Raw genomic sequence first — 25,485 nt, forward strand, 5'->3', positions numbered from 1 at the left:
TTAAGTATAATAAATTTATGTGAAGATACAAATATTGTTAATATTTTTTATAAACCTAGCAAAGACTTAAGAAAGTTTGACGAGCACAAAAATCATACCAACACTTAAAAAGGACAAGGGGAGTACACCTGTAATTACTAAAATTGGTAGAAATGTGATCGTGGACATCAGCTTTTATTTACATACAATATGCCAAACATCTTGATACTCAGCTACATCAAAAGGAGAGTGAGTTTTTTTAACTATAAATTGCGAGAAGATTGATAAAGAGGACCATGAATTAAAGCAAAAAAAAAGAAAAAATGCTTATATATACCCTAGAGTCTAGATTTTTTTAAGAAGTTAATTTATTTTTAAATTTGAAGAGACCTATACAAAAAGTCACTACCATTTATGATATCGAATAATTATTATAAAATTAATTGTACAGTATATTTTTCTAGTATACCTATGTGAAGTCATAGATGTTAATAATATTTCTAAAAATTGACTCAATTCAAATTTAGAATTATATATTTTCTTTGAAACAGAGTGAGTAGAAACAGAAGAAACAAAAAAGAAAGCAAACAGAGGAACCGAACAAAATGCTCCCCTGCTTTCTCCTCCGGGACGGAAGAGAGAGAGAGAGAGAGAGAGAGAGAGGAGGGAAGGGGAGAAGCAAGCGAGACGGGAGCAGAGCATAGCCCCATAGCCGGCCATCGCCTAGCCGCCCGGCTCCCGGAAGAGAAATCAAATCCCCAAATCCCTCGCCTCGAAAATCCCCTGGGGATTCGCCGATAGCACCCCCGCGCCGCCCCGTATTCGCATCGCACGCGGCGACGCGCATTGCTATTTCCTATTAGTATCACCCGGTGCGATTAGCATGTCTCTGCCCAATGCCACCGCCTCGCCGCCGCCGTCGCCGGAACCCTAGGCCGCCGGACTCGGAGCTCCCGTCGGCGGGGGAGGGGGAGGGGGAGGATGCAGCTGCGGATCTCGCCGAGCATGCGCAGCATCACCATCTCCAGCAGCAATGGCGTCGTCGACTCCATGAAGGTGCGCGTCGCGCCGCAGCCGCCCCCACCGCCGCCGCCGCCGCACGGGGCCGCCCGGCGCGGCGGTGGAGGGGGAGGGGGATGGTACTGGCGCGCCGTCGCGTTCCCTGTCGTCGTGGCGCTCGGCTGCCTCCTGCCCTTCGCCTTCATCCTCGCCGCCGTCCCCGCGCTCGAGGCAGGCGGAAGCAAGTGCTCCTCCGTCGGTAAGATGGACGGCTGCGATCTCGTGGAGTTTTTTTTTCCCTTTTCTTTCTGGGTTTGGTTGCGGTGGGTTGGGTTGTTGATTTGGTGCGTTTGGGAGGTAAACCTTGGATCTCAGCATCCTTGGCATAGGATTTCGCGGTCGGTGGGAATGTGGTAATGTACGAATGCTTCTCCGAGAACGTGTGATTTGTTCGCCTACGAGCTTCAGATTCAAGGTCTCAGGTGTGGGCGATCTTATTTGTTTGATGTGCTTATTTGAACTGAAATAGATAGAGTCGACTATTTGGGTTTATGATTCAGTTTCCAGGTGAGTAGATTTGTGGATCTTAGGCATATAATTTCCTTGCATTGGTCGAAATGTAGTTTTTCAAGCCATCACTTTGGTTAGGATTGAGGGACTGGATTTACTCCTATCAGCTGCAGTGTTAGCATTGGAAGAGCTTTTTTTATTGTAGTTTTGAGCTGAGTCTTGCAAGACTGTAGCAAACACCATACTATGATCCCTGAAAGATACTATCAGTCCTTCTCTATATACCCATCATATGTTTCAACCCTGAACTGGGTACCTGTTAATCTGGACTCTAAAATCTTAGGTAGCTGATTGTTTGGGCATCAAGGATGGATATAGCCTTATAAGGATATAACTAAGCCCTTGATGTGCCTGGCTAACTGATTAATTGTAGGTAAAAGTGCTCCACCTCTGCACCTAGTGAGCTGATTACTTTTAGATAAACGTGCTCCACTTCCCTGTGTACCAGTCATGAGAAGTTATGCTGAAACCGCCCCTAGATTTGTGCAAAATACTGGAACTTCAGTTTTGGTACTTTAATAAGTACCTTAATTTCTATACCCTAGGGAGTAGGGATACTTGTCCTAATAACCTAAGCAAAATAATTTGGGGCTGGGCACTTAAGGTTCAGACAATCAGCATTGATTGACTGTATGAAATGTGACTTGATAGCACCTGCAAAGACAAATAGGTATCATGGGTTTGTGGAATATTTTGGCAGGTCATTCTTGATTTCTGTGTGTAAAGTTTGGTTGTCATAAGCTCTCTACTTGTGTTATAGCCTTATAGGCACATGTTCTTCTATAAGCGGCTGATACACTGAGATAGATAGTTTTGTTCATGCTTCAAGGTCTTCTGGTATGGAATTGGTATTATTTACTCCCTCTTATCACAAATGTAAGTTTAGGACAGTGACACGGTCTTAATGTTCTTTCACTTGCCTTTTAAAATAAAAAAGCTATGCAGATTCTAAACTGTAAAAATTAAATATAAGTAAAAGCTATGCAGATTCTAATCTGTAAAAATTAAATATAAGTATTTTCCATGATGAATCTAGTAACATCAACCATGCTTTGTGAATCTGACCGATAGAATCCTAGAATGACCTACATTTGGGATTGGGGTAGTACTTTGGCTGTTTACTGTAGAACCCCTGGGTTGCATGCGTGCTTTATCACAGTTAGCTTATTTCTTTCCAGGGAACTGACATTTTTTATTATATCTCATAGTTTGTGTGTTTTGTAACCTTTGTAATCCTGTTTTGCAGATTGCTTGGGGAGGCGAATAGGGCCTAGTTTCCTTGGTAGGCAGGGGGGTGATTCTACAGTGAGTTACTAAACTCCTTGTACTTTTTTTTGAGTAACTCATGACTCTTTGTTTACCCTTTTTCTTAGAGACAACAATTTATTTACCGCTTCTTACTTAATATTAACAGAGGCTGGTGCAAGATCTGTACAGAATTTTTGATCAAGTTAACAATGAGGAATACCCATCTGATGAAAAGTTACCAGAATCATTCAGGGATTTTCTTTTGGAGATGAAGGATAACCATTATGATGCTAGAGCATTTGCTGTTAGGTTGAAAGCTACGGTATGGAACTAACTTGCCTTTTTTAATTCACATGCATTGGAATTTGTTAAAGTTATAGTGCTGCATGAGCAAGCTTTTAAAGCAAAACTGAATTGGTTTTTGTGATGTGTATTTGGAAGCCCCCAATATGATATGGACTATGCATATTGATTTTGGGCGCTCAAATAATCCATATCACATTTGCTACTAATTAAACATAACAAAAACCCATTCATTATGAACAAGAATGGCATGTACATGAGAACGACAACTTATTCTGTGACAATATGCAATTATTGCATAGTATCACATTATATATTGTGCTTTATAGAACTTTAGAGATGCACTTGGTTTATTTTCATATGTTCTCTGAAGAAGGGTGCAGGCTCTTTTTTTAATAAAGGCTATTAATACAGGGCATGATCACTAAAAAACTAGAGTTGCAGAAGTATTTCACAATTGTGTAAGTGAATCTATACATTTTCTGGGAGCTAACGTACAATTGTGTATTGCTCCTGGATATGTAATTGGTCATCCTTTTCAGCATAGGTTCCCATCTCTGTGTAATTGTGTATTGCTGCTTTGTTGTACACTGCTTAATAAAATATTGACCTTTGACCTTAGCTCCTGATTAGGTGCTTTAGAGCACTATTGTGGTTTATAACATTTATTCTTATATTACTTATATTGCAGATGGAAAGCATGGATAAGGAGGTAAAGAGGTCAAGGTTGGCAGAACAGCTGTATAAACATTATGCTGCAACTGCTATTCCCAAAGGAATCCACTGCTTGTCTCTGCGCCTTACTGATGAATACTCCTCAAATGCTCATGCACGGAAACAGTTACCGCCACCAGAACTGTTACCTTTGCTTTCTGATAATTCCTTCCAACATTATATTCTAGCCAGTGATAACATTCTTGCTGCTTCAGTTGTTGTGAGCTCAACTGTACGATCTTCCTCAGTGCCTGAGAAAGTAGTCTTCCATGTTATTACTGATAAGAAAACATATCCTGGGATGCATTCATGGTTTGCTCTTAATTCCATATCTCCTGCAATAGTTGAAGTAAAAGGTGTTCACCAGTTTGACTGGCTGACAAGAGAAAATGTCCCAGTACTAGAGGCTATTGAAAACCATCGTGGAGTTAGAAATCACTATCATGGAGATCATGCAACAGTTTCCAGCGCAAGTGACAATCCTAGGGTGCTTGCTTCAAAGTTGCAGGCTCGGAGCCCCAAATACATATCCCTGCTGAACCATCTCCGCATTTATTTGCCTGAGGTGCTTTGCCATTGGCTTTCTATCTGTTGCACTTCCTTTTTTTTACCGGTTTATTTAAGCACTTCATATTGATGTGTCAACCAGATTCCATGGTCATGCTTTCTAGCATATCTTTATGCTAGGGCATTAGGTTGTTTAGGTGATTGCCTCCAAGGCTCCTGACTAAGTGAGCTTGGAAAATGTCACACTGCATGCTTTCTTTCATACAACAGAGGTGGATGGGATAGTGTACTGTTAGATGTAGTAGGGCATGTTCAAACCAACTTCAATGTACTACTCCCTCTGTCCCAGTATACAAGGCGTAACCACCTCTAGTTCAAAGACCAAGGAATATATTTAATTCTCTCTCTCAACAATAGTACTACTGCATTGGTGTACGTGCGTCTAGAGAGATCACGCCTTATATTATGGAACACAAATATAAAGTAGTTACGCCTTATATATTAGGAAGGAGGGAGTAGTGAATAATTCACTTGTGCATTTAATTTGACTGAATACTTATGTGAGAACACCATTTGGATGGGCTCAAGCTTACTGGATTAGTCAATATGACCTTTACGGTTACCTACTAGATCATTACCACGTGATGCATGCTGAAACTGTGATAATTAACAGATACCCCACTAACCATTCCATTACTAAGATGCATTTAGTTCTCTTTCTATATCTGATTCAAATGAAGATATTCAAACGTATTTCTGTTTTGTCGGGATCATTATCACGTGTTGATTGTGCACTTTTGCTTGCTGCTAATGTGCTGAGCTGCTATATCCTACCAGCTCTTTTTAGTTTCCACTATCCTTTTCCAAATTCTAGTAATAATTGAGTTGCACTTATACCATATAATACAGCTTTAAAGCTAGCTTATGCTCTGTAGCAAAGATTGTGAAACAAATATAGACTTTGTACATCTTTTTAACTTGATCCATTCACTTTTTTTCAACCAGCTCTTTCCCAACCTCAACAAGGTGGTCTTCCTCGATGATGACATTGTTGTTCAGCGTGATTTGTCTCCCCTTTGGGCGATCAATCTTGAAGGGAAGGTGAATGGAGCTGTGGAAACATGCAGAGGGGAAGACAGCTGGGTGATGTCTAAGCGTTTCAGGACGTATTTCAACTTCTCGCATCCCGTGATAGCTCGGAGTCTTGACCCAGATGAATGTGCTTGGGCATATGGTATGAATATATTTGATCTGGCAGCTTGGAGGAAGACAAACATTAGGGACACATATCATTTCTGGTTGAAGGAGGTAATGCATTTTACACCCACAAGGATCCATTTCCCAGTCTTACTCTATGTTCCATAGGTCATTGACTATGTTTCTGAACTGAAATCGTTCTGGTATTTTTGCATGCAGATTTTGTAATATGTACAGTGTTCCAAAATCTTAAAAAGAAACCTTGATTCAACATTCTTGTGTAAATGTAAAAAGTGGAATTCCTTTTCTGCTACCTGGCTTTGGTCACCACACGCTTATATATTCTTCCAGGCATAGAAAATTATAAATAATTAAAAAAAACATAGTTAACTACTACCTAAAACATGATAAGAGCTGTTGCTTGCCATTATTTGTCTTCACATTAATTTCAATCTCTTTTGCAGAACCTAAAATCTGGTCTTACACTCTGGAAATTTGGTACTTTACCACCCGCCCTTATAGCATTTAGGGGTCATGTGCATGGCATCGACCCATCATGGCACCTGCTTGGCTTAGGATACCAAGACAAGACAGATATTGAGAGCGTCAGGAGGGCTGCAGTGATACATTACAATGGCCAGTGCAAGCCATGGCTAGACATTGCTTTTAAGAACCTACAACCATTTTGGACAAAGCATGTAAACTACTCCAATGACTTCGTTAGAAACTGCCATATTTTGGAGCCTCAGCATGTCAAGGAGTGACTTGCAGCAAATGCTGGACACAGCAAGGGAGTATAAAGTTTATGATTTCGTTTGTTGGCTGGAGAGGCCGATTGCTGCTGGATAAATATACTGGATAATCAAGAAAGCAACCAGCATTCAATACAACTGACCATCCCCTGCGAAAACTGGCATTCAAATACCTCTGGAGTTTTCATCTGTATCATAGGGGAACACAATTCTTACCATCTGTATCATACTGGTGCATCATTCTTTTCTATACTGTAACTGTGCAAAAGGAGCTCTTCGACTGGCTGATCCTTCGTCACAGAATAACTCAGAAGACTAGAAGATTGAATGATTGGTTGATCAAGATGAAGAAAGGAGGCGGATATTATGAGGTGGCAAGTTTATATGCTTTCCATCCATCCATTTAATTCTTTTTATACTCGAGTCATTGAAATTTTGTTCTGGTAGTTTTGTGATTGCTTTGGTAGGTTGGAGATGATTGTAGTAGAGATGCCATTGTTTGTGGAGTAACCTACAGGATATTGTTACAATTGTTGACATACTAAAGATGTGCAGATAATTCTTTCAATAGTATTTGCGCTGAACTGTGAGAAATATACGTCACTCCCATGGTTGAGCCTATCGAGAGCCAGGGCTGGAACAAGGAACGGCACTCTCTTGCTTGTCGGCAGCTTGTAAACTGCCGAAATCAGATATAATCGTCTGTTTTAGACGAAAGCGTTTGACCTCTTGACTAACCATTGCTAAAGTATTGCGGTCACTAGGTGTGTTTAGAATTTAGATAGATGGCGTACGCAGGTTGCCTAGCCGCAACTTCGGGGTGTTCTATTTTCTCAGACAGCCATTTGCTTCGCGACCAAACTTGGTGCAAGCCAAACTCTGGCGCTCAAAACAAGCGCCGCAGTTGTGGCGCAGCCGGTGTCTATGCCGTGGTTATCTCTGGAATCAAACCAAACAGAGCCTTAAGTTTTTTTTGTGGGAATTACTGTAGTCAGTAGGCGTTTTGGTTGTGGAAAGGCGAGAGAGAAAATCTGAGGTCCTGAGCAGGCTAGTCGAAATGGAAGCCCAGCACTGAAACGGATCCACGCCAGTTTATCGGCTGTGGCTTGCGGTCTCAGTATCGCAGATTCAGTGTGGCTTCCTCCTCACAACAATGCTTTCCCGTTTTTGTCCCACGTCACAAGAGTTCTTTCACAAAATAGGCCGATGGAATATTTCAAGGCATACTGCAGCAAAAATATTTATTTCAAGACCTCATGTGTCAAGAACAAGCCTTGGCCTCAAACTTGGGTAGAACTACGAAGGCGATGGATGTTGGTGCTAGGTGCACCGGCGAATCAACGGCAACGAGCACAGGATCCATAGCTGGAATGCTGCCAGCATCTCCAAGTTCTAGCGGGACCCCATTGAGCAGCATCGTCTTGCTCTGGAGATCACCGTCCTTGGCGGTCAGATGGTACTCCTCCCTCCTCTTGGTGTCGCTTGTTGGTTTCCTTCCCAGCCATGAGACTGCTTTCTTGAGCCTGTGTGTGAAAGAACTGCGCTTCTCAAGGTCAGGTCTTTTACCGAGGCTGACGTTGATGTCATTCTGTAGAGTGACGTTGTATCCAGTAGTGTTGCTTAGGTTGATCAACAGAAGCGTGATGCCTTGCTGCATTTTGAAGCGATCATGTTAGAATGGGTAATCCAGCAAATATAATTCGATCTCTCTCTTGACCATGTTCTCAGTCAACAGAGTGGTCATTTGTAAACACATGGTTCAATAGTCCACAAAATTATCATATCAATCAAAATTTTGTAACATCAGATTAAATCTTCAAAATTGCTCTGGTAATTCTGTTGAAAAAGAAACAGCCGATTTACAAAAAGGGTGCAGCCCATACCTGTTGTCTCCTACAATGAGCATAAGCACGTATTTGACGTGGTGCATTTATATCAACTGAAAGAACTCCATTGCCCATAAGCCGATGCCATAGTAGAGCACTGATAAAGTGGTAAATATATATATATATATCAAAATCGTTGTCTATAATCACCAATATAAATCATTTTAGGGCCTGTTTGGATCCTTGGAATTGAATTCATTTTAATAATTATAATTTAGGCACAAATTAATTAAGCTAATATGGTTCTATATGAAATATATTTGTATATTATTGTTAGCCATACAAGAGAAATACTTATATGTTGCATTTCTACTCTAGGGAAGCGAGTTCAAGAGCAAGCTATAAGTTGGAGAGTAGAAACATAGCATGGTGATCTATAGAATCAATTTTCATCTCCCACCCTATGAATTTGAGATAGGCTGATATATGAACTGGAGAAAGTTGTGGAATGTCAAATTCCAAGCCAAATAGTCTAATCTATTATGTAGATTCCAATTCCTCCAAAATGAAAGGATCCAAACGCCCCCTTATAGAATTTCATAACTCTAGACTTGCCTGTAGTAATCAGGATTTGGCAGAAAAGTTTCTGTGTCAAGCAGTCCATAGTTGCCACCGATGAGAGTCTGCCTGCAGAACACTTTTGTGTTGTACTTAGATGCCATTCCAAGCTGATCTAGATACCTGCATTCATAAAAAAAAAGTCCATCACAATCTCACACATCGTACTCGACCCAGCATCAGAGTATACTCATGTCACGCATGAAAAAAAAAGAGACCAGATGCTGTTGATGAATGTATTTGACACCAGTTGACCACCATTGTTGAATACACCGCCACTTTCACTGACCCAAGCAGAAGCCCATGTTCCATGCCTTTGGATGGTAAGTTGCATGTCTCTGTAAGTATCTTCAGCACGATCTAAGTACTTTGGGTCTAATATCTTCCTTATAAGATGAACATCATTCCCTGATAATGAAATGCCACTGTTGATGCATGTTGTGTATTGATTACATAAATTGGCATTGCTAATGATAAAATGAACATGCCTGGTTAACATAGCACCATATATAAGTGATTTAAGAGAAACATTTGAAAAGGTAGTTTATACATTTTATCTGATATGCAGCTTTTCCTTCATTCTTTACATTTATTAAAAAAGAAGAAGCAACCAAATTAAAATAATGTACCTTTGAAATAACAGAACTGCTAAATAACTTTTCATTTGGCATCAAATCAAATTATGTTGCACTTACTTATTTAGCAGGATTGCAGTTTTTTACATTACAAAATATTTGTATCATCATAGACTTTAAGCAGGTACAGTTGTGCCTACAAATTTCCAGCCATTTATTCAGGTTCCATCAGGATAAGCTGAGAGTAGTTCTACCTATGTAAGCATTTGTACCATCATGGAATTTTAGTAGGTGCATGCAATGGTTTTGGAACAATGAAACAGGATTACTCAGATGAGATTACAGTCAAAATAATAAATCACATACCTCCACCAAGATTATATACATGGTGAGATAAGGCATTAACAACACCATGACCTGAAGTCTCAAGTAGCTGAGAATACCACTGTTGATCAAAGAACCCTCCTGGGGCTAAAAGGAGTGGCTGGGACAGTGGTGCCTTGTACAATTGCCGAAGGATGGATTTAAATTCAATTACATCCTTTCCATAAAGTTTAGCATCAACTTTTGCTCCGATTCCATGCCCACTCAGCTCATTGCCTGACAAAACAAGAGCCTGTGTAAAAACATAGTTCTCAAACAAACTGTCTCACCTCTAGTTTCATGCATCACAAACTTGGCAAACTTCTATCTTGGAATATAAGGAGTGACACAGGATTTTTTCAGTAGCAAAAAGATAGTATTACCAAATTCCCATGAGCCAACTGGGTATCCCTTTGAGATTGTGTATTTTACAAAATCATATGCATTAGTGGAGTTCCATTTGCCTGCCCAGATGGAACGCCGAACATTATACCTCCCGTAGAGTGCATTCACGCCAAATGTGACAAGTGCTCTGCACATAGACGTTTGCTCACCCATTAGGTAATTGCACTTAGCACGCAGAAACCTCATATATAAGAATAAGATAAACAAACTTGAGGGAATTGAAACATTTTCCAATCCATATGAAAAGAAGAATGCAAATTCAATCTATATGCAGATGCCTGTGTACAAACATATGTGCTAACAATATAGTATTCCTAAAGATGTGTAGAAATGGACAACTTTTAGTTATTTTTCTTAATAACCAGCTGAACCAACAAAATCCATGGACTGTCAAAACCCAAAAAACATAAATGGACGTGTCATATACGGCTTTGGAATATGTGAGTTGAAATGTGTTAACATCTGCAAAGGTTATGCTGGCTAAATCTAAGTTCTCACAGTAGTGCTAACAAAACAAAGCTTAAACTTAGAAGTCTCACCCTGTTCTCTGGAATAGATCATTCAGTTTGTCCCACCTATCCATACCAAGGCAACCAACTGAGAAACCAAACAAGCCATTGGATGCATTTGTGAATGGGGAGCATGGACTTTCTGTTCCCACATCATAAACAACTCGGTCTTGCAAGGAGCCTCCCAGCCTAATCCTCAAATGGTCAAATGCTGCAGATACAGTTAACAATTTTTTTTTTAAAAAAAAAGACCGTCTGAGACATGGAGCAAATTAACCAACAATCGACCAGTCTACTAGGTCCTTGTATAAAGTCACGAGGATGACAAATATGAAACCGGCAACCACTGAATGTAACTCAAAGGGCCTACCTTGAATGGCTTGAGCAAGAAATGGGTGATCCAAATCCTGAATGGACCCGTTGATGGCATGAAAAGTGTTAGTCCAAATAGCAATGTGCAGCCTACCAATAACAAGAGAAGAAAATAAATATAAAGCATATACTCCACCAGATTAAGAATTGACGCCTGGCCCCATGGACACTGATTGTAGTTGCACTTCTCCGGCGGCCACCAATCAATTGTAGCACAGACGTAGTTGTCATCCGTGGCAGCAATCCTACTCGAGCCTTTAACTATGACCGTCGCCTCCTCCGGCTGCTGAGCCGAAGCCCAACGGGGAGCATGCAGGCAGATGAGCGCAAGCAGCAGCAGCCGCCTCAGCCTCAGCTCCATGTTTCCTTTGCTACCTTACCTAGAAGGCAAAATCACAACCCAGACGTGTGTCATGAATCATGATCTCCTGCAGCAGCAGCACACCATTTCCGCTGGAACAAATTCTTGGAACATAAAACGAGAGGAATTCGATTTGCAGCTCTAAGTTCGTCCGGAACTCTTCGATTTCAGCAATCTAACACCACATATATATTTGGAAATGAATGCAAACCGGACCAACGATTCAGAACAGCAGCAGCAGCACACGAGCAACATGCATATGGCAAGAAAAGACGCCATTGTTGAACCGGAGAAAGAAGCGGAGAGTTCACCTCTCCCAAGCAAGACCTGGCATCCGCGAGAGAAGGAAGCGCAGATTTCAGCGCTCCCCTCGCACGCCGATCCCGCCGACGCAGGACGCCAGTCCTCGCTCCCGGTCCCGGCCGAGCCGCGTACTGCAGAGGAGACCACGGGAGCTTCGGCCGTCGGCTCCGCGGATCCGGACTCCAGAGGCGTATACTGGGAGCTCAGGCCACCGATCCCCGGCGGCTCCAACCGACCCCAGACGTCGCTGCCTTTTGGGATGCCGTCGGTGCCGCTGCCGCTGCTACGCGGCAGTAGAACACCGCAAGCGGCTGGTTGCCTCGCGGAATCGCGGATGCGGAGCAACGTGCCCACGTGACGGCAGCGAAGGAGAGTATACTGATACTGTGCTGTATACGACGACATATACCTACCGGCTCGACAAGTCGGCATGTCTGCTTCAATAATTCTCTGTAGCCAAAAAAAAATGTGGCCTAGCGGTTGATTTGTTCGATTCAGCTTCAGGTGGTCCGGTCCGTGCGTTGGTTCGTTTCGTCTCGATGCCAACGATTTCGTCGCCAAGAAACTCATACGCTGAAACTGGCTGGACGGCATCGTGTAGGAGCAGCAGTAGCTGTGAAGTCTGAGAATTTCAGTGCGAGTGATGCAGATGCACAACCCGGAGATAGATATCAGGCTGTACAGTACTTGTAGGAACAGGTGGAAATTAGGTGAACATGAGAGCAGCCCGACAGTGACACTGTGCCCGCTGCCCATTGGGGATTGTGTGTTCACTGTGGACTAGCGGGTGCTTATCAAATTTTGTGGCGTATGCATAGAGCATTAAAAAATAACTAATTGGATAGTTTATCTGTAATTTATGAAATAAATTTTTTTAAACTCTGGTTAGTCTATGATTGGACAATATTTATCAAATACAAACAAAAGTGTTACCGTGTTGATTTTGTAAATTTTTTGGAACTAAACAAGACCTTAAAGCACGGGATTTGATGGTTGGTTGTCTCGTGTCCCGGCTAAACGAATTGTTTAAAAGTTGCAGCATACAAGGTGGTTTTGCTCCACCAACACCATGATCGTTGTGCAAACCTGAATCCGTTGGCTCCTAGGTAACCACGACCCAACGCTCAAGGACACCAAACCTCCTTTTCCCAGGTGCGTGCAGTGCGTCAGAAAGCAGTTGAGGGTGCCTTCCTGTTGCTTCAGCTTCAGTCCAAGAATCCAGCTTGCCGCCGCGTGCACCAAGGTAGCGTTATAAAAATAAATGTTCAAGTTTGGAGGAAACAAATCAACTACCGGAACTCAGGCTCGGTTTGTATAGACCATCAGCTAGTATTTATTTGTTTACTTCTTCTGGCAATACCTCCGGCCTTTAAAACCTCTGCATCGTGGCTTGTTTGGTCAATAGATGTGTGTCCACTGTGCTCCTTTCAAGGAAACTTGAAGCGAAGCTCATGCAAGGCAGTAAGGCACCAAGGTCGTACACCCACCAAAATCCGCGAAAGACCGAGGTGAACCACCGGAAGAACCAGCTCTCCTCCAGCAGACGGGCGCAATTCCAAAAGTTTCAGTGGTTCCACAACCGCGCACCAGCCGCTACAGAAAAGCCACCCCAAGTCCGCACGGTTCATCCTGATTCTTCTTGGCATGGACAACCACGGTGGAACAGGGACCCCGTCATCGTTGGCAAGGGGCAGCAGGATGTTAGTGAGGAGAAACATATGAACAATCTGTGCACCGGCACTGCCAGCTTCCGCTCCGCCCACAGTACATTGAACTAAAAAAAGTCTGCAGCGGTCTGAAGTGAACACCCATCCTTTTGCGGACAAGTTGAAATGTTGAGTACCTATACAGTGTCCAGCGCAACAATTCTGCTGTACCACCTTTGATCCTGTATACATGCGCGTTCGCTCATTTCATTTGGGGCTGTGTACAGGTACAGCTACGAGATCGCCGGACTTTGTTCTTCATGAGGCTAGTCCTAGTCCGTAGCAATGTGCTGAAGCATGAACGCCCTCGTCTTGCCGTCCGGTACGAGCCCAATGCTCCGCATCTTGGCGTACACCCTGTTGGCCAGTCCAATCTTGCCTCGCAAACACAGCCCGTGGATGACCGCGTTGTAGATCGAAGAGTTCGGAGCCACCTCCTGCAGGCGGTTAAAAAAATCTATTAGATCACTAGGGAGGGCATCCATGAATGAACCACGAGAGCTGGATTTAAAAGCACCAAGACTGCAACCAGGTTCAACGGAATGATTCTGTAAAGAAACTAGTATAAGCATAGTATGATGTTCTGCCGGTTCAACACCCAATAATGCACCGTGTTGATACTTTGTAACGTTCTTAATGCTCACTAGTTTAACGTCCATAATGTTCTGCAGGTTCAACATCCATAATAAAATCCATACTTTATACTCATACGATGCTGTTCCAGTGTTCTTAATGCTCAGCAGTTTAGACAGCTATTGTCCTTGATGTTCAAATAATGGATATGGCTAAAGAATGCAAATACCAGGTAATTGGAGGCTTGGAGCACAAAATTAACGATGTCCTTCGAACTGAATATCACTAGTGTAAAGAACAGAAATCTAATGGGAGCAACATGTACATAATTCTTCAAATTCAGGTGCAGTTATGCACAAGAAGGCATTGGAATGACCAAGGAAAACTGAAAAGCCACAACTATAGAAAAATATAAGTATTTTCATCTTTGTATCCAGCCACAGTGTTGGTACTAACCATAGAAGATTGCTAAATAATTAAGCAATGATAAATGTAGCATTGAAGAACCAAAGTCAGAGTACCACCCATTCAATCTTTTGGTACGAGAGCAGTACAAAAAACCCACACTTAAGCAAATGGGAATTCAAGTTTTTGCCACTTGAACAGAAATGAAATAACGAGAAACAGAAGTAGTACCTCTAATATATCCTCTACTTCAGTCCAAAGAGATCCCCAGATGCAAGCTCGTATAACAGATAAATGTGTGAATGTGTCTGGCGAACACCTTCGATTAATCATGCGCTGGTACACTTTAAGAGCAACTTTTGGCTCACTAGCAAACTCACAAGCACCTATCACATGATTGTAAGATACCACTGATATTTCCAGTCCACCTTTTTCCATCATCCACAGCAGCTGCAAACCATGTTCCCATTGACCAAGCTTTTCGCAAGACATCAAAGCAATGTTGTAGAGATGACCATTTAAGAGGGCCGGATGCTTGGCTTTGATTCCTTGGAAAAGCTCTAGGCAATCCCAGCATCGCCCAGACCTGTATAATCCCGACAACAGTGCGCTCCATGTATATTGATCAGGCTTAAGGCCTGATTTTTTCAGTAGATGATACATCCTAAAGGCGAGTTCATCTTGACCAGCCTTCCCCAGCGAGTTGATAATTGAATTGAACAAAATTAAACTGGGTTTCATGCCAGCACTCAGCATTCTACTAAATGTGGACAGTGCAAACTCCCACTTCCCTTCTTTAGTGCAGGATGCAATGATAGCCTTCATTATATCCTCGCTCGGATCAAGTCCCTTCTGGAGCATTTCCTGATATGCGGCAATTGCTAACTCAGACTGTCCACATTGCACGAATATGCTGACTAACAAATCATATGTCAGCAAAGTCCCACTCAAAGAATTATCCTTGAGCCTTCTCCATAGTCTCTCCACAAGCATCCATTCTTTCGCTCTTCCACAAACAGATATCATTGTATTATAAACAATCACATCAATGATTTTCTTTGAATCTTCCTCCTCCTCAATCTTATTGAACATTTCCAATGCAGAAACATAACCCTGATTGCTCGCAACAGCCTTGAGTATCAAGGTATACGTGTGCCCCGTTGCCATTCCTTTCGCCTTCATGAACTCAAACATCCTCAGTGCATCTGTCAGTGGACTTCTACGCACATAGCAAGCCAACAGGGAGTTGCAGGCATGTGCGCTTGGCTGCAGCCCAGATGCGCGCATTGAATCAAACAGCTCAGTGGCACTCCTGACCTTGTTGTTTTGGCTCAGCTTTATCAACCTTCTTGACAGCGTCTCCTCGTCCCTCTCCTCCAAGAAGTGCAGCCTCGACGCCCCATGCTCAGATTTCCTGTCCGGCTCCGACGCCATCGCCGGTGGAGCACTTCTTGCGCCCATCTCCTTCTGAAAAACAGTCGGCCTCATCGGACGCCGACGCGGCCCGCGCCTCTTGCCACCATCATGGCCATCAGCGTGCGGTTCACTATCGACGCCCCGAAACCCAACTTCGACGTCCTCCTTCCCGTCGACCTCCGAATCAAGTAAGCATGGAGCCGCCCTACAAACGCAAGCTCCGACCGTAACCATGGCGGCGCTTAGAGCTTGTGCCTGGCGGGCGTCGCCTCTGGTCCGGCCTCCGCTTCGCGGACGGAACCTTGTGCCATCACCACCGCCCCGTTTGCCGCGCGGGGGAAGCTCTTGGACGAAGGAGCCGCTGCTCGTGCTGCAGCCGCTCCAAACTGTAGCCATGGCCGCCGCGAATAGTAACGAAATCCAAATATTTCATCAACACGCCGGGGCTCTCTTCGCTAATCTGGGAGAGGAAGGCATCCAAAAACGGAGAATCGACGGAATTGGGTGGAAAATGGCACTTCCAGATGGATTGGAGAGGTGGAGAGTAACCGCGGCCCGCGGGTAGAGAGGAGGCAGGCAGTAGGAGAGGAGCAGTGTGGTGTGTGGATGAGGGGATTAGGGATGATCGGATGTATTAAATGGGCCTTCTTATTAGCGGGCCTGAATATTTGGTTTGGCCCAATAAAAATCCTAGTCCACCAAGACTCCAATTCAGCCCAGTAGTTTCAAGGCAGTTTTGATGGGTTTTTTTTTTGAAGAATCGATTTAATAATATATTTTTTCGGGTAAAAAAAAGGTTAGTGTAGCATTTCGACGTAGTGTAAGACTGATCGGTGATACAACCATGTCAGCCTTGTGGCTTGGCAATATGAACTACGGTGCTAAACGACGCCTGATTCTGAGTGACAATTTGTGAACATTGAAACGACAGAAAGAACCGATGCGTTGCGGGCTTGCATTGCCACTATCTGTCTCATCTATTTGACCTGCTAGTTACTTCTGCGAGAACAAAATCTTGGTGGAAATCAGTATCTCTTTCTAGGAGTTAGGACAGATAGAACAAAGATAAAACCAAATCACACAAAAAAAACCAAAGATAAAACCCATCCTCTTTCCAGGGCACTAAGATGGCATAAAGTGGCTTCTTTAATTTCAAAAGGGCAAATCTAGCATCCAACTACCACCATCACAGGACAGATTCAGCACTCAGTGGTGACTGATAAAAGCACAAAGAGGGAAGTGGACCTGAGATTGCAACGAACGAGTTTGAACTTCGAACATTGCACTGACATCTGTAACTGATGAGCAAACCTGGCATGATTCCTTGCTAGCTATGTTCATAGTACCAAACGTAGCCCCGCGAAGATGCCGATTCGTGCCGACGAAAGTTATCCTCTGAAGACTGAACGTCACAAAGGAATTAGGCACACTCCATCAGGCATAGCTGTCTTGAGAGTTAAGCCAGGACCGGAGGCGGCGGCACAACGGAGGGAAGAATATCACGCGCTGGATTCTTGAAGGCCTTTAGGCTTCCATGGGATGGGGGTAAAGCGATCCCATTCCCATTTCCACTCCTATTGTCTGCCTCCAAGACCAAGACAACAGTTTAGTTCTTTGGTGCACCGCCTCTACATGCAAGCAAGCAGTTTTAAATACGAGGCTCTCGCTTGTTACTGAAGCTGCGGCTTCTTGTGCCTTGGAGTTGGAACCTGCCATTGGGGGCTTCTCTACAAATACGTTGCGCGCCATGGACGGGGACTCGAAGAAGCTGAGGTAAAAACAGGTGCATGCAGCAGGACCCGGACCTCGATCTGCTGAAGGGTTTGATCTTAATTTCATCTTATGTGGCTGGCTTCGGATTGTTTTTCTTTTCCGTGTCATATTGTAACTGGGATTTGGTGGTTCTGAAATCTTCCTCCGTAAAGGTTGAGGTGAAAAAAGGTTACTTGAGACAATAAAGGGCAAAATTTTAGTCTTGTGGATTTAGAATCGGAAGGGTATTGCATTCTTGCGATCATCAGGTACGACCAGATTCAGATTTCACAGTTACTTTTTGCAGGGTTCGGTTTCCTGGAGTAGCAAAGGGAGGTAGAGGTGGACGCCAGGGTTCAGCGATACCACCGCAAGAAAGCACGCCTATTGGAAGAGGTAATTGATCAATATATGATGATTTGGTGTTCTGTTCAATCTGTGTTTGAGTTGTGATTTGGACAACAAGGGCTGATGGGAGTCTGGTTGTAGAAACTCTAGTGTTACTGAGCTTTTAAATGCTTAATTAATGTTGGGTGTTGTTAAACGAAAATACTAAACTCTTGGTCCTGAATCAATTTGACGGACTGGGGAGTGTTCTCCCTGGAACTCTAGAAAAAGCACAGAAATTATTTCGGTTTTGAAGGTACCTTGATGAACCAAAAATATTATAATTTTAGTTTACAGAAGATAGCGTTGTAAACTGTCATTATGTCAAATTCTGTTCAAAAATTTCTACTTCTGTTGATTTTTTAGACTAATTACATTATATATAGAGCTATGTCATTATGACCAGCGCCATAAAAATTAGAAGGTAAATCGTGGAGCATTAAAAAAATTCAGATATTCTGAATTACAAGGTTAAAAAAAAAACTCTTCAGACCTTGTTTGGATGTTATCGGATTCACTTCAATTCATGTGTGTTGGTGTGGATTGGGGTGGAATTTAGTTCAAAATTCACTCCAATCCACCTCAACACATGTGGATTGATGTGAATCCGACTACATCCAAACAAGGCCTCACATGGATGTGTAGAACGCAGCCAAGTTTCCCCAGTTTTCTGGCTGTGAATTATTCAAAAAAAAAAAAAAAAACTGGTAGTGAACCAATTCATTTTTCTTCAAAGAAATTAAACCAGAACTGAAACGAAAGAAAACCTAACAAGGTTTATCAATACAAGCTGGTCAGAATCCTACCGGCAGTTTCGAAAACAAAATCTGACAAATTGGCATGCGACATCCAGCAGAAATGAACAGCAGTGGAGAATATGATGCTGCATTCGCGGCCACAATTGCAGCAGCAGCATTTGCAATTGCTGCCCGTGAAGAGAAGCTTGCAACTCAGAAGAAGACTGTCCCCATCGAGGAGGTGCCCCCAGCCCTGTCGCCAGCCAAGAGAGGTGAAAGCACCAAAAAACCTGCTGGAGCCAACAAAATCGCAAGATGGTTTAGTGGCAAGGAGCCTCTAGAACACGACGATGACGGTCCAGGTAGTGTAAAAAATGTTCTACCTTTACTCCATTCCCTTCCTAATGGTACTGTAGCAAAACCTGCAAATATCTTGTGACAATGCTGAAATGAAATATCCTTTCAGTTAACGTATCGGTGAGGAGGCCACTGAAACCAGCACCTGGAAAGCCTGAGGATATGCCTGCAGATCACAAGGTGGCACCCAAGATGCTTGAAACTTCTCTGAGTGTGAAGAAGGGTTCAGGATCCTCCAGCAAGTCAGCAGACAGGAAAGGGAGCAAGAAGTTTGAGCAAGAACAGGCTGTTCAGAAAGCGCCATCGGCCGTCAGGCCAGCCACCTCATATCATTCTAGACGGAATGGAGAAGACGCAGCAGGAGTAACTGCTATTGGCGGCACGGGATCTAAGGCTGATGAATGGGAGAAGGCAAAGCTTGCAAGAGTTAGAGAAGAGTGAGTATGACTTATTTTAGATTTTGAAGGTCGTTTGATTGGAGTTATGCTGACATGGACTTCAAATTTAGGTATGAAAAGATGATGGAGACCATAGCTGAATGGGAAACTGAGAAGAAGGTGAAGGCGAGACGCCAAAAAGAACAGAAAGAGGTTTTAATTTTGTTAGACCATTCATAGTTTAAAGAACACTGCACTATTAGTTCAATATTTCCTTCGTCGAAAGCATCCATGGTACAAGCCCCAAACCAAAAAAAAAAAATTGATAATGCTAGGAATTCATCATGATGTTGTTTATTGTTTTGTTCTGTCAAAAAAAGGAATTCATCATGATAAATTATTGATTAAACCACATTGTTTGAGGAGAGTCATTGCTGAGCTTCTTAACTTGCAGACTGAGCTGGACAGAAAGAGAGCAAAAGCACTAGAAGAATACAACCAGGAGATGACAAGGATCAACAAAATTGCTGGAGGAGCAAGGTCAATGGCAGAGGAACGAAAATACAACGATGAGAATAAGATCAAAGAGAAGGCACGCAAGATACGATCCACAGGAAAGCCTCCCCGCACATGTGCTTGCTTTTGAGAATAGTTCTTATATATACGCTGAAATTTGGAACCGAATGAAAGACGTGTGATTTGAACAGTTGGAGAAGGCACACAATAGTGACGTACTGTATTGTAATATATATGTATTTGGCTTTGACAAGTTATGTATGTAGAGTTATATTTCCCCTTCAGAAAGAAGAAAAGAGTTGTATCCAACATGCAACATAGCATCCCACTGAAAACAACGTCACCATATTTAAAGGGTGTGGAATTAAGAAATTAAAAAAAAAAAGATCCATGCATCAACATTCAAGATGAAGCATGGAGTAGGAACTGACCCAAGAACAATGAGAAAGGAGTACATATATTCATCAGAAAGAACAAAATTTAGTATTCTCAATCTCATTGCAGAGTGCTTGATATACAAACAATACTACCACCACAGTGAAAACAAAATCAGAGGTAGGTGCAGCAAAAGCAACTCTTTGAATATCATTTAGGAAACCCAAGCCAAACAAAAGCGCAATTGGTTTTACAGTGTCTCATTTGATTTACAGTGAAGTAGACTTCAAAGCACTCCTTCCATTGAACACATTACTATATACTGTCTGTAAAACTTTTTCCGCAACTGTCGTTCTACAGGAGAAATTTTGTTGTATAAACTGAACAAAATCCTTCCAATCAGATTTGATTCTGGAACCAAATAAAAGAGGAGACCCAGACATGAGTGCAAATATTGCAACCTTTCAGAGGCCTGCAAATTCTATCCAGTTTCCTCAGGTGCATGTCCCTCATCATCAGGAATTGAATCTTGTGAATTACCAGCTTGTGCTGTCGATGATGTGGGTTTGCCATCCTGGAGAGAAATCACTGTTTCAAAGGCACCAACTAAAGCTTTTACCTTGCTTTTCCTGGACTCAACTAGCTTGCTTGCAGTTTCTTCAATTACATTATTGAACAATCCTTGTGCATCTTTTTTCTCTTGTGCATCTTGGTGTCGCAGTTTCACGCCAGGTGATTCCACATCAGTAGGAACAGCATTACTGGTGCTGTTCCTTCTGTAAATCCTTCTGGCTGGTTGGCTTTCACGATTTGAAGCTTCATTTGCAGACTTTCTTCTAAATTTCAGTCTCCTTGGGCCAATGCTGTCTGGTGGGAGTTCTACAATTTTACCCCTCTTAAACTTCAATTTGTAAGGTGTGAGACTAGCATCATCCAATTCAAGTGCTGAGGTTCTTCTTGATCTTTGGCCAGACTTCAGAGATTCATCCCTATTTTTGTTGATTGTTGTATCCTCATCCTCTGTACCAGATTCATCTGATTCGCTTAATTCAAAATCATACTCTTCATAAAATTCATTGTCCGATAGTTCTTCTGGTGACTGAAGAGGAATAAATATCCTTGATTTCAGTTCGGCCTGTTCAGAGCTATTTTCATTACAGATACTTGCTAACTCGTCACCAGCAAAAACACTTGGTTCAATTAGCATGGACTTAGGCTTCTCAAGAAGTCCACCATCTGATGAAGTTTCTGAAACTGATTGGCAGTGAGAAGCACTGTTGTTCATCCTACTGTCAAAAACTTTACCAGCCGTATCATTCTCTGCTGCATTTCCAGAAGCAAGATCAAGACAATACTCGGGCTCCTCATTATGTTTTTTGTCAAGTACCAGTAGCCCTGGAGATCTTTCAAAATCTTCATGAACACTCATTTCTTCCTTATCTTCAGAGATTACAGACTCCACAGACGCATTGACTTCAACTTGGTCATCCTCAATTTTTGAAGTACTTTGAGTTGATATAAGATCATACACATCTGTATTTTCCACAGTTGCTACTTCTGGTAATTGACAAAGAGCTGCATAATCTGTTTGGCTGTCATAATCCATTGAAGCTTGATTATGAACAACATGATGCTCTGGTAGTTTATGTTCTAGATCAGATTCACCTAGGATAGCACTGAATTCCTTTCCATCTAATGATTGCTGCAGCTCAAGGGCAATGGTACTTCCCAGGAGGGCTTCACCTCCTAATACTTCGCTCTTTTCAGTTCTTCCCACACCATCGTCCTCTGAAATGGATTTACTTGTTTCTTCTGGTGCTGGTTGAGAATTGTCTACGTATACTGTAATAACTGAAGAGAGTTCAGCCAATGTCGAATCGATATAAGACCCTGTAATTTGTGGATCATCTATCTGTACTTCCACAGAAGCAGTCAGCTTGGGTTCCAAAGGGAGGGGTGATCTGGGCACATCTGAGCCTTCCTTCCCATTTATATTTGAATTGCTTGACCTTTTAGGACTCTGTCCAGCTTTAGCATGCATTCTAGTAATATTTGCTGCAATAGGTCCCTCCGGAGTATTTTTATGTTTTGAAAGTAGATGCTTGCTAGAAGCCTGAGATGCAACAGGCCCCTGTTTAACCATGTTGAGCTTAGTGTGAGAAGAGGCTGGCCTCTTGTGCAATGATTGATTAGCCATTGTGACTCTATCGACATTTCTAGATTTCTCCAGCAAGGTCTTCTCTGGAAACTTTGATTTGGCAGGAAATATAGCCCCCTTGGCTGGCATTGTTTCTTTTTTATCAATTTTTGGAACTCCATTTGAACGCCTCAGATTTGTTGGAGCCTTCTGTGCAACAATTGAATGCATCTTTCTTCCATCATAGTTCGGAGATTTATGTTCAGATGGTGTAGCTGTCCTGGGAACCTCACTGGATGGAACACCTTTTCGATTTGCTGATGCTTTCTTGGGTGCAAACCGTTCAGCTTCACCCAGAGATATGCTTGACTTGGCTAGTGAAACGCTCCTATTTTTGACATCCTTGGACCTATCCAAGATAGCTGATCTGTGTAGAGTCAAATTATTCAGATGAGCAGGAAGTTTCTTTCTTCTTCCTCCTGAAAACCCCGGCTCCTCTTCAGAAGGATTTTTGTGTCCATACTTGCAAAAATCATGGCACGAGCCTCTAGTAGCTCTGAGATAATTTGGTACAGTCTTCTCACGCTTTTTTGACTCTAGAGGTGAAACTGAAGTCGTAGGTGTGGTGACACTAGATGAACCTTTTTCCAAATCTTTGGACATTGAGGTCTTTCAGTAGCTGAGATGGTGCTGGTGTCAGATGAATTTTCTTCCTTTTGAACTCGAAAGGTTTTAGGCTGTTGCAACAAAGGGCATTTATTATTTCGAGACCTTTGCACAGCCACACACTAAGAATCTACAAAAATAAAATAAAAAATGAATTTGTACTGGTCACTGATGCTTGAGCGAGATCAATAGGTCACTAATGCTTCAATAGATTAACTGAATAGTAAGTGGAGGATTCACGCCACAAAACGAACTATTCAACCAAACAAAAATAAATCTTAGTTGCCTTAATAATCTACTTCTGCCAAGTTGAAATGATACTTTACTTCTGCATAGCTGAAGTCCTTGAATGAAAATTATATAGACAAAAATTAACCTAATTCAATAAATTAGAAAAAAAATTGCACATCATCAGAAGCATACCTCTTAAAACCAGGTCCCGTACTGTTCAATAAGCAATTGTTAAAGAGTGCTTTCAGATTCCATGTTGAGAAATTGGCCTGAATTTGAAAGGAAACAAAGTCATCAAGACAGCACTATTTCATAGTCATCAGTCACATCACACATAAATTCAATATTAAAAAAATAAAGTGCACATCATGAGCAGTTTGCTTATAACCAATAAAGTTCCCACCACCAACCATATTACAGAATTTCTTTAGAATGAGGATAGAGGAGGGCACTGAACATAAAGATCTGACAGGTTCCTCTCGATAGAAGCAATGGAGCAGCCAGAATGTGACAGAACACCAAATAAGAATTCAACTATCTGTGTCTAAACTAGGATTTCTAAATCAAGCTATCCCTGTCATACTTGATTACTATAACAAATCCAAACACGTACAAGAGCCACAAGTGACAAAAGATGCCCAATTCAAGAACTATGTATCGTACCGTAACTTGGATCGTTCTCCTAGGGAAGAGCAGATTTGGCCACTCCACTACTAGTAGTCAAGATAAAAATAGAGGAAGAGATCGGTCTAGGAAACTGTTTGAACTAAATATAGGGTAATCCACCTGTACAAACACCGAACAGAATTGGGCAGAGATCATATCGAAGATCCCACTCCTCCACAAATACGTCATCCAATTAATATATCATTAAAGAAAAGCCATTTTTTCCCTATCCAAGCTGTCTAGAGTCTAGACCACACTGCTCCAGCATTAGTCTTTCCAGCTCGAGACTGCAAGGACTTGAATGATGAGTAAAAGCGCGAGATAGTACCAACCAAAGTCCCCACGGAAAATACGTAAAAGAAAAACACGGGAACAAGGGGACCAGCGGCATTAATCTTAAGATGTGGCACACTTTCAATGGCAATTTGTCGTCCTTGAAAAGAAATCACTAATCGGAGGAACCAATTCAGAAAGACCAAATCCAATTTTTAACGCGTATTACACCAAGCAGGAATCGTTGTTAAGTTACAGATATATAAACCAAAGACCTATGCATCATGCTAGAAGCCAGCGCAATTGCTAGGAAAACAAACTGAAATGAAAATATATATGGCAACGAGATTATTTGACATTAAAACTTCATCTTTCTTAGTCAAATTTACTCTTTTCAAACAAAGAACAGACACAGAACAACCCGAGGCGGCGTCCTAGTGAACCCCCAGCAACCAAACGCCCAAACCATATCGCGGAACGCAGGGAAACCAGGCGAATCAAAAGCGATCACACAAAGCCTACCGGACCGGAGCGAGCAAGACCAGAGATCATACCTTTAAGAGAAGGCAGAGGCCCCCGGCGGAGCCTCCCGCCCTCGCGGCCGCAGAGGCAAACGAAGCAGCGACGCGGTTGAGGAGGAGAGGTAGCGGACAGCGTGGCGGAGGCGACGCGGTTCGCTGGAAAGGTAGGCAGCTGGCCGGCAGCGCCACCTTCTCTTCTTCGGAGGGGGGAGAGGAGGGCGAGGGGCAGTCGTGCGCGCAACAAAGAAGAAGGCGTAAACTGAAGGGTGCGGCGGCGGCCGTTTCTTTTGTTTCGGCTTTCCGCGTCTTGGCAACGTTAAATTACTAGTGGATTGTGCGCGCCCCGGCGCGCAAGAGCAAATGATACAACGGTGCTTTGAGCAATGCTAAAATAAATAATGATATATGTTGAAAATATTAAATATCATAGTCATGTTTATTAACAATCATCAAGTTTGTCAACTGGTACATAGAACATGCAAGGATAAGTTATAGATTTGGAGTACTAACATACTGGTAAGTACGAAAGATATGATCTTGTTTAGTTTCTAAAATATTTTACAAAAAATTTCGCATTCTCATTACATTGAATCTTGCGGCAAATGCATGAAACAATAAATATATATAAAAGAAATAACTAATTATACAGTTTACCTGTAATTTGCGAGACAAATCTTTTGAGTCTAGTTAGTCCATAATTGGACAATAGTTATCAAATACAAACGAAAGTGCTACTATTCATATTTTGCAAAAAAAAAATTTGAAACTAAACAAGGCCTATGTTACAAA

General features: G+C 42.4%; 5 protein-coding genes across 14 annotated transcripts; 2 read left to right on the forward strand and 3 right to left on the reverse strand.

The window, feature by feature from the left end:
- On the forward strand, positions 580-6,863 carry LOC8067460 (probable galacturonosyltransferase 14). Its single transcript, XM_002465610.2, has 6 exons — positions 580-1,237; positions 2,795-2,853; positions 2,963-3,118; positions 3,791-4,378; positions 5,326-5,628; positions 5,982-6,863. The coding sequence occupies exons 1-6, from the start codon at positions 961-963 to the stop codon at positions 6,279-6,281; spliced, it is 1,683 nt and encodes a 560-aa protein (XP_002465655.2). The 5' UTR covers positions 580-960; the 3' UTR covers positions 6,282-6,863.
- On the reverse strand, positions 7,469-11,970 carry LOC8067461 (heparanase-like protein 2). The gene is made up of 10 exons (XM_002468251.2): positions 11,610-11,970; positions 11,074-11,317; positions 10,936-10,972; positions 10,596-10,776; positions 10,035-10,183; positions 9,655-9,888; positions 8,932-9,121; positions 8,711-8,836; positions 8,153-8,252; positions 7,469-7,920 (listed from the first exon to the last, which is right to left on the reverse strand). Exons 2-10 carry the CDS (start codon positions 11,296-11,298, stop codon positions 7,531-7,533), a joined length of 1,632 nt encoding a protein of 543 aa, XP_002468296.1. The 5' UTR covers positions 11,299-11,317; positions 11,610-11,970; the 3' UTR covers positions 7,469-7,530.
- Positions 12,574-16,299, reverse strand: LOC8054211 (pentatricopeptide repeat-containing protein At3g29290). Its single transcript, XM_002468252.2, has 2 exons — positions 14,517-16,299; positions 12,574-13,744 (listed from the first exon to the last, which is right to left on the reverse strand). The coding sequence occupies exons 1-2, from the start codon at positions 16,095-16,097 to the stop codon at positions 13,580-13,582; spliced, it is 1,746 nt and encodes a 581-aa protein (XP_002468297.1). The 5' UTR covers positions 16,098-16,299; the 3' UTR covers positions 12,574-13,579.
- Positions 17,180-20,181, forward strand: LOC8054212 (remorin). 9 transcript variants are annotated; one of them, XM_021451136.1, is made up of 6 exons: positions 17,180-17,474; positions 17,761-17,849; positions 18,694-18,939; positions 19,044-19,371; positions 19,443-19,491; positions 19,766-20,111. In XM_021451136.1, exons 1-6 carry the CDS (start codon positions 17,449-17,451, stop codon positions 19,955-19,957), a joined length of 930 nt encoding a protein of 309 aa, XP_021306811.1. In that variant the 5' UTR covers positions 17,180-17,448; the 3' UTR covers positions 19,958-20,111. The 9 variants fall into 9 exon arrangements, with proteins under 9 accessions (XP_021306811.1, XP_021306809.1, XP_021306810.1 ...); XM_021451134.1 differs by having other exon boundaries at positions 17,188-17,474; positions 19,443-19,524; positions 19,766-20,181; XM_021451135.1 differs by having other exon boundaries at positions 17,190-17,474; positions 18,697-18,939; positions 19,443-19,524; positions 19,766-20,181.
- LOC8081844 lies at positions 20,288-24,978 on the reverse strand. 2 transcript variants are annotated; one of them, XM_021451133.1, is made up of 3 exons: positions 24,730-24,978; positions 23,429-23,505; positions 20,288-23,076 (listed from the first exon to the last, which is right to left on the reverse strand). In XM_021451133.1, exon 3 carries the CDS (start codon positions 23,000-23,002, stop codon positions 20,684-20,686), a length of 2,319 nt encoding a protein of 772 aa, XP_021306808.1. In that variant the 5' UTR covers positions 23,003-23,076; positions 23,429-23,505; positions 24,730-24,978; the 3' UTR covers positions 20,288-20,683. The 2 variants fall into 2 exon arrangements, with proteins under 2 accessions (XP_021306808.1, XP_021306807.1); XM_021451132.1 differs by having other exon boundaries at positions 20,288-23,135.

The sequence above is a fragment of the Sorghum bicolor genome, chromosome 1 (assembly GCF_000003195.3).
Source record: "Sorghum bicolor cultivar BTx623 chromosome 1, Sorghum_bicolor_NCBIv3, whole genome shotgun sequence".
Lineage (NCBI taxonomy): Eukaryota > Viridiplantae > Streptophyta > Magnoliopsida > Poales > Poaceae > Sorghum > Sorghum bicolor.

Bases quoted from the DNA above. Each gene is read 5' to 3' on its own strand.
- LOC8054211 (XM_002468252.2), bottom strand. From the start codon at position 16,097: ATGGCTACAGTTTGGAGCGGCTGCAGCACGAGCAGCGGCTCCTTCGTC. The intron at 13,745-14,516 runs GTACTACTTCTG...AACCGCCTGCAG, and splicing joins AAGTAGAGGATATATTAGAG to GAGGTGGCTCCGAACTCTTC.
- LOC8081844 (XM_021451133.1), bottom strand. From the start codon at position 23,002: ATGTCCAAAGATTTGGAAAAAGGTTCATCTAGTGTCACCACACCTACG.
- LOC8067461 (XM_002468251.2), bottom strand. From the start codon at position 11,298: ATGGAGCTGAGGCTGAGGCGGCTGCTGCTGCTTGCGCTCATCTGCCTG. The intron at 10,184-10,595 runs GTGAGACTTCTA...GTCTATGTGCAG, and splicing joins GATCTATTCCAGAGAACAGG to AGCACTTGTCACATTTGGCG. The intron at 8,253-8,710 runs GCAAGTCTAGAG...CCACTTTATCAG, and splicing joins CCAAATCCTGATTACTACAG to TGCTCTACTATGGCATCGGC.
- LOC8054212 (XM_021451134.1), top strand. From the start codon at position 17,449: ATGGACGGGGACTCGAAGAAGCTGAG. The intron at 19,372-19,442 runs GTGAGTATGACT...CTTCAAATTTAG, and splicing joins CTTGCAAGAGTTAGAGAAGA to GTATGAAAAGATGATGGAGA. The intron at 19,525-19,765 runs GTTTTAATTTTG...CTTAACTTGCAG, and splicing joins GCCAAAAAGAACAGAAAGAG to ACTGAGCTGGACAGAAAGAG.
- LOC8067460 (XM_002465610.2), top strand. From the start codon at position 961: ATGCAGCTGCGGATCTCGCCGAGCATGCGCAGCATCACCATCTCCAGC. The intron at 4,379-5,325 runs GTGCTTTGCCAT...TTTTTCAACCAG, and splicing joins TCCGCATTTATTTGCCTGAG to CTCTTTCCCAACCTCAACAA. The intron at 5,629-5,981 runs GTAATGCATTTT...TCTCTTTTGCAG, and splicing joins ATCATTTCTGGTTGAAGGAG to AACCTAAAATCTGGTCTTAC.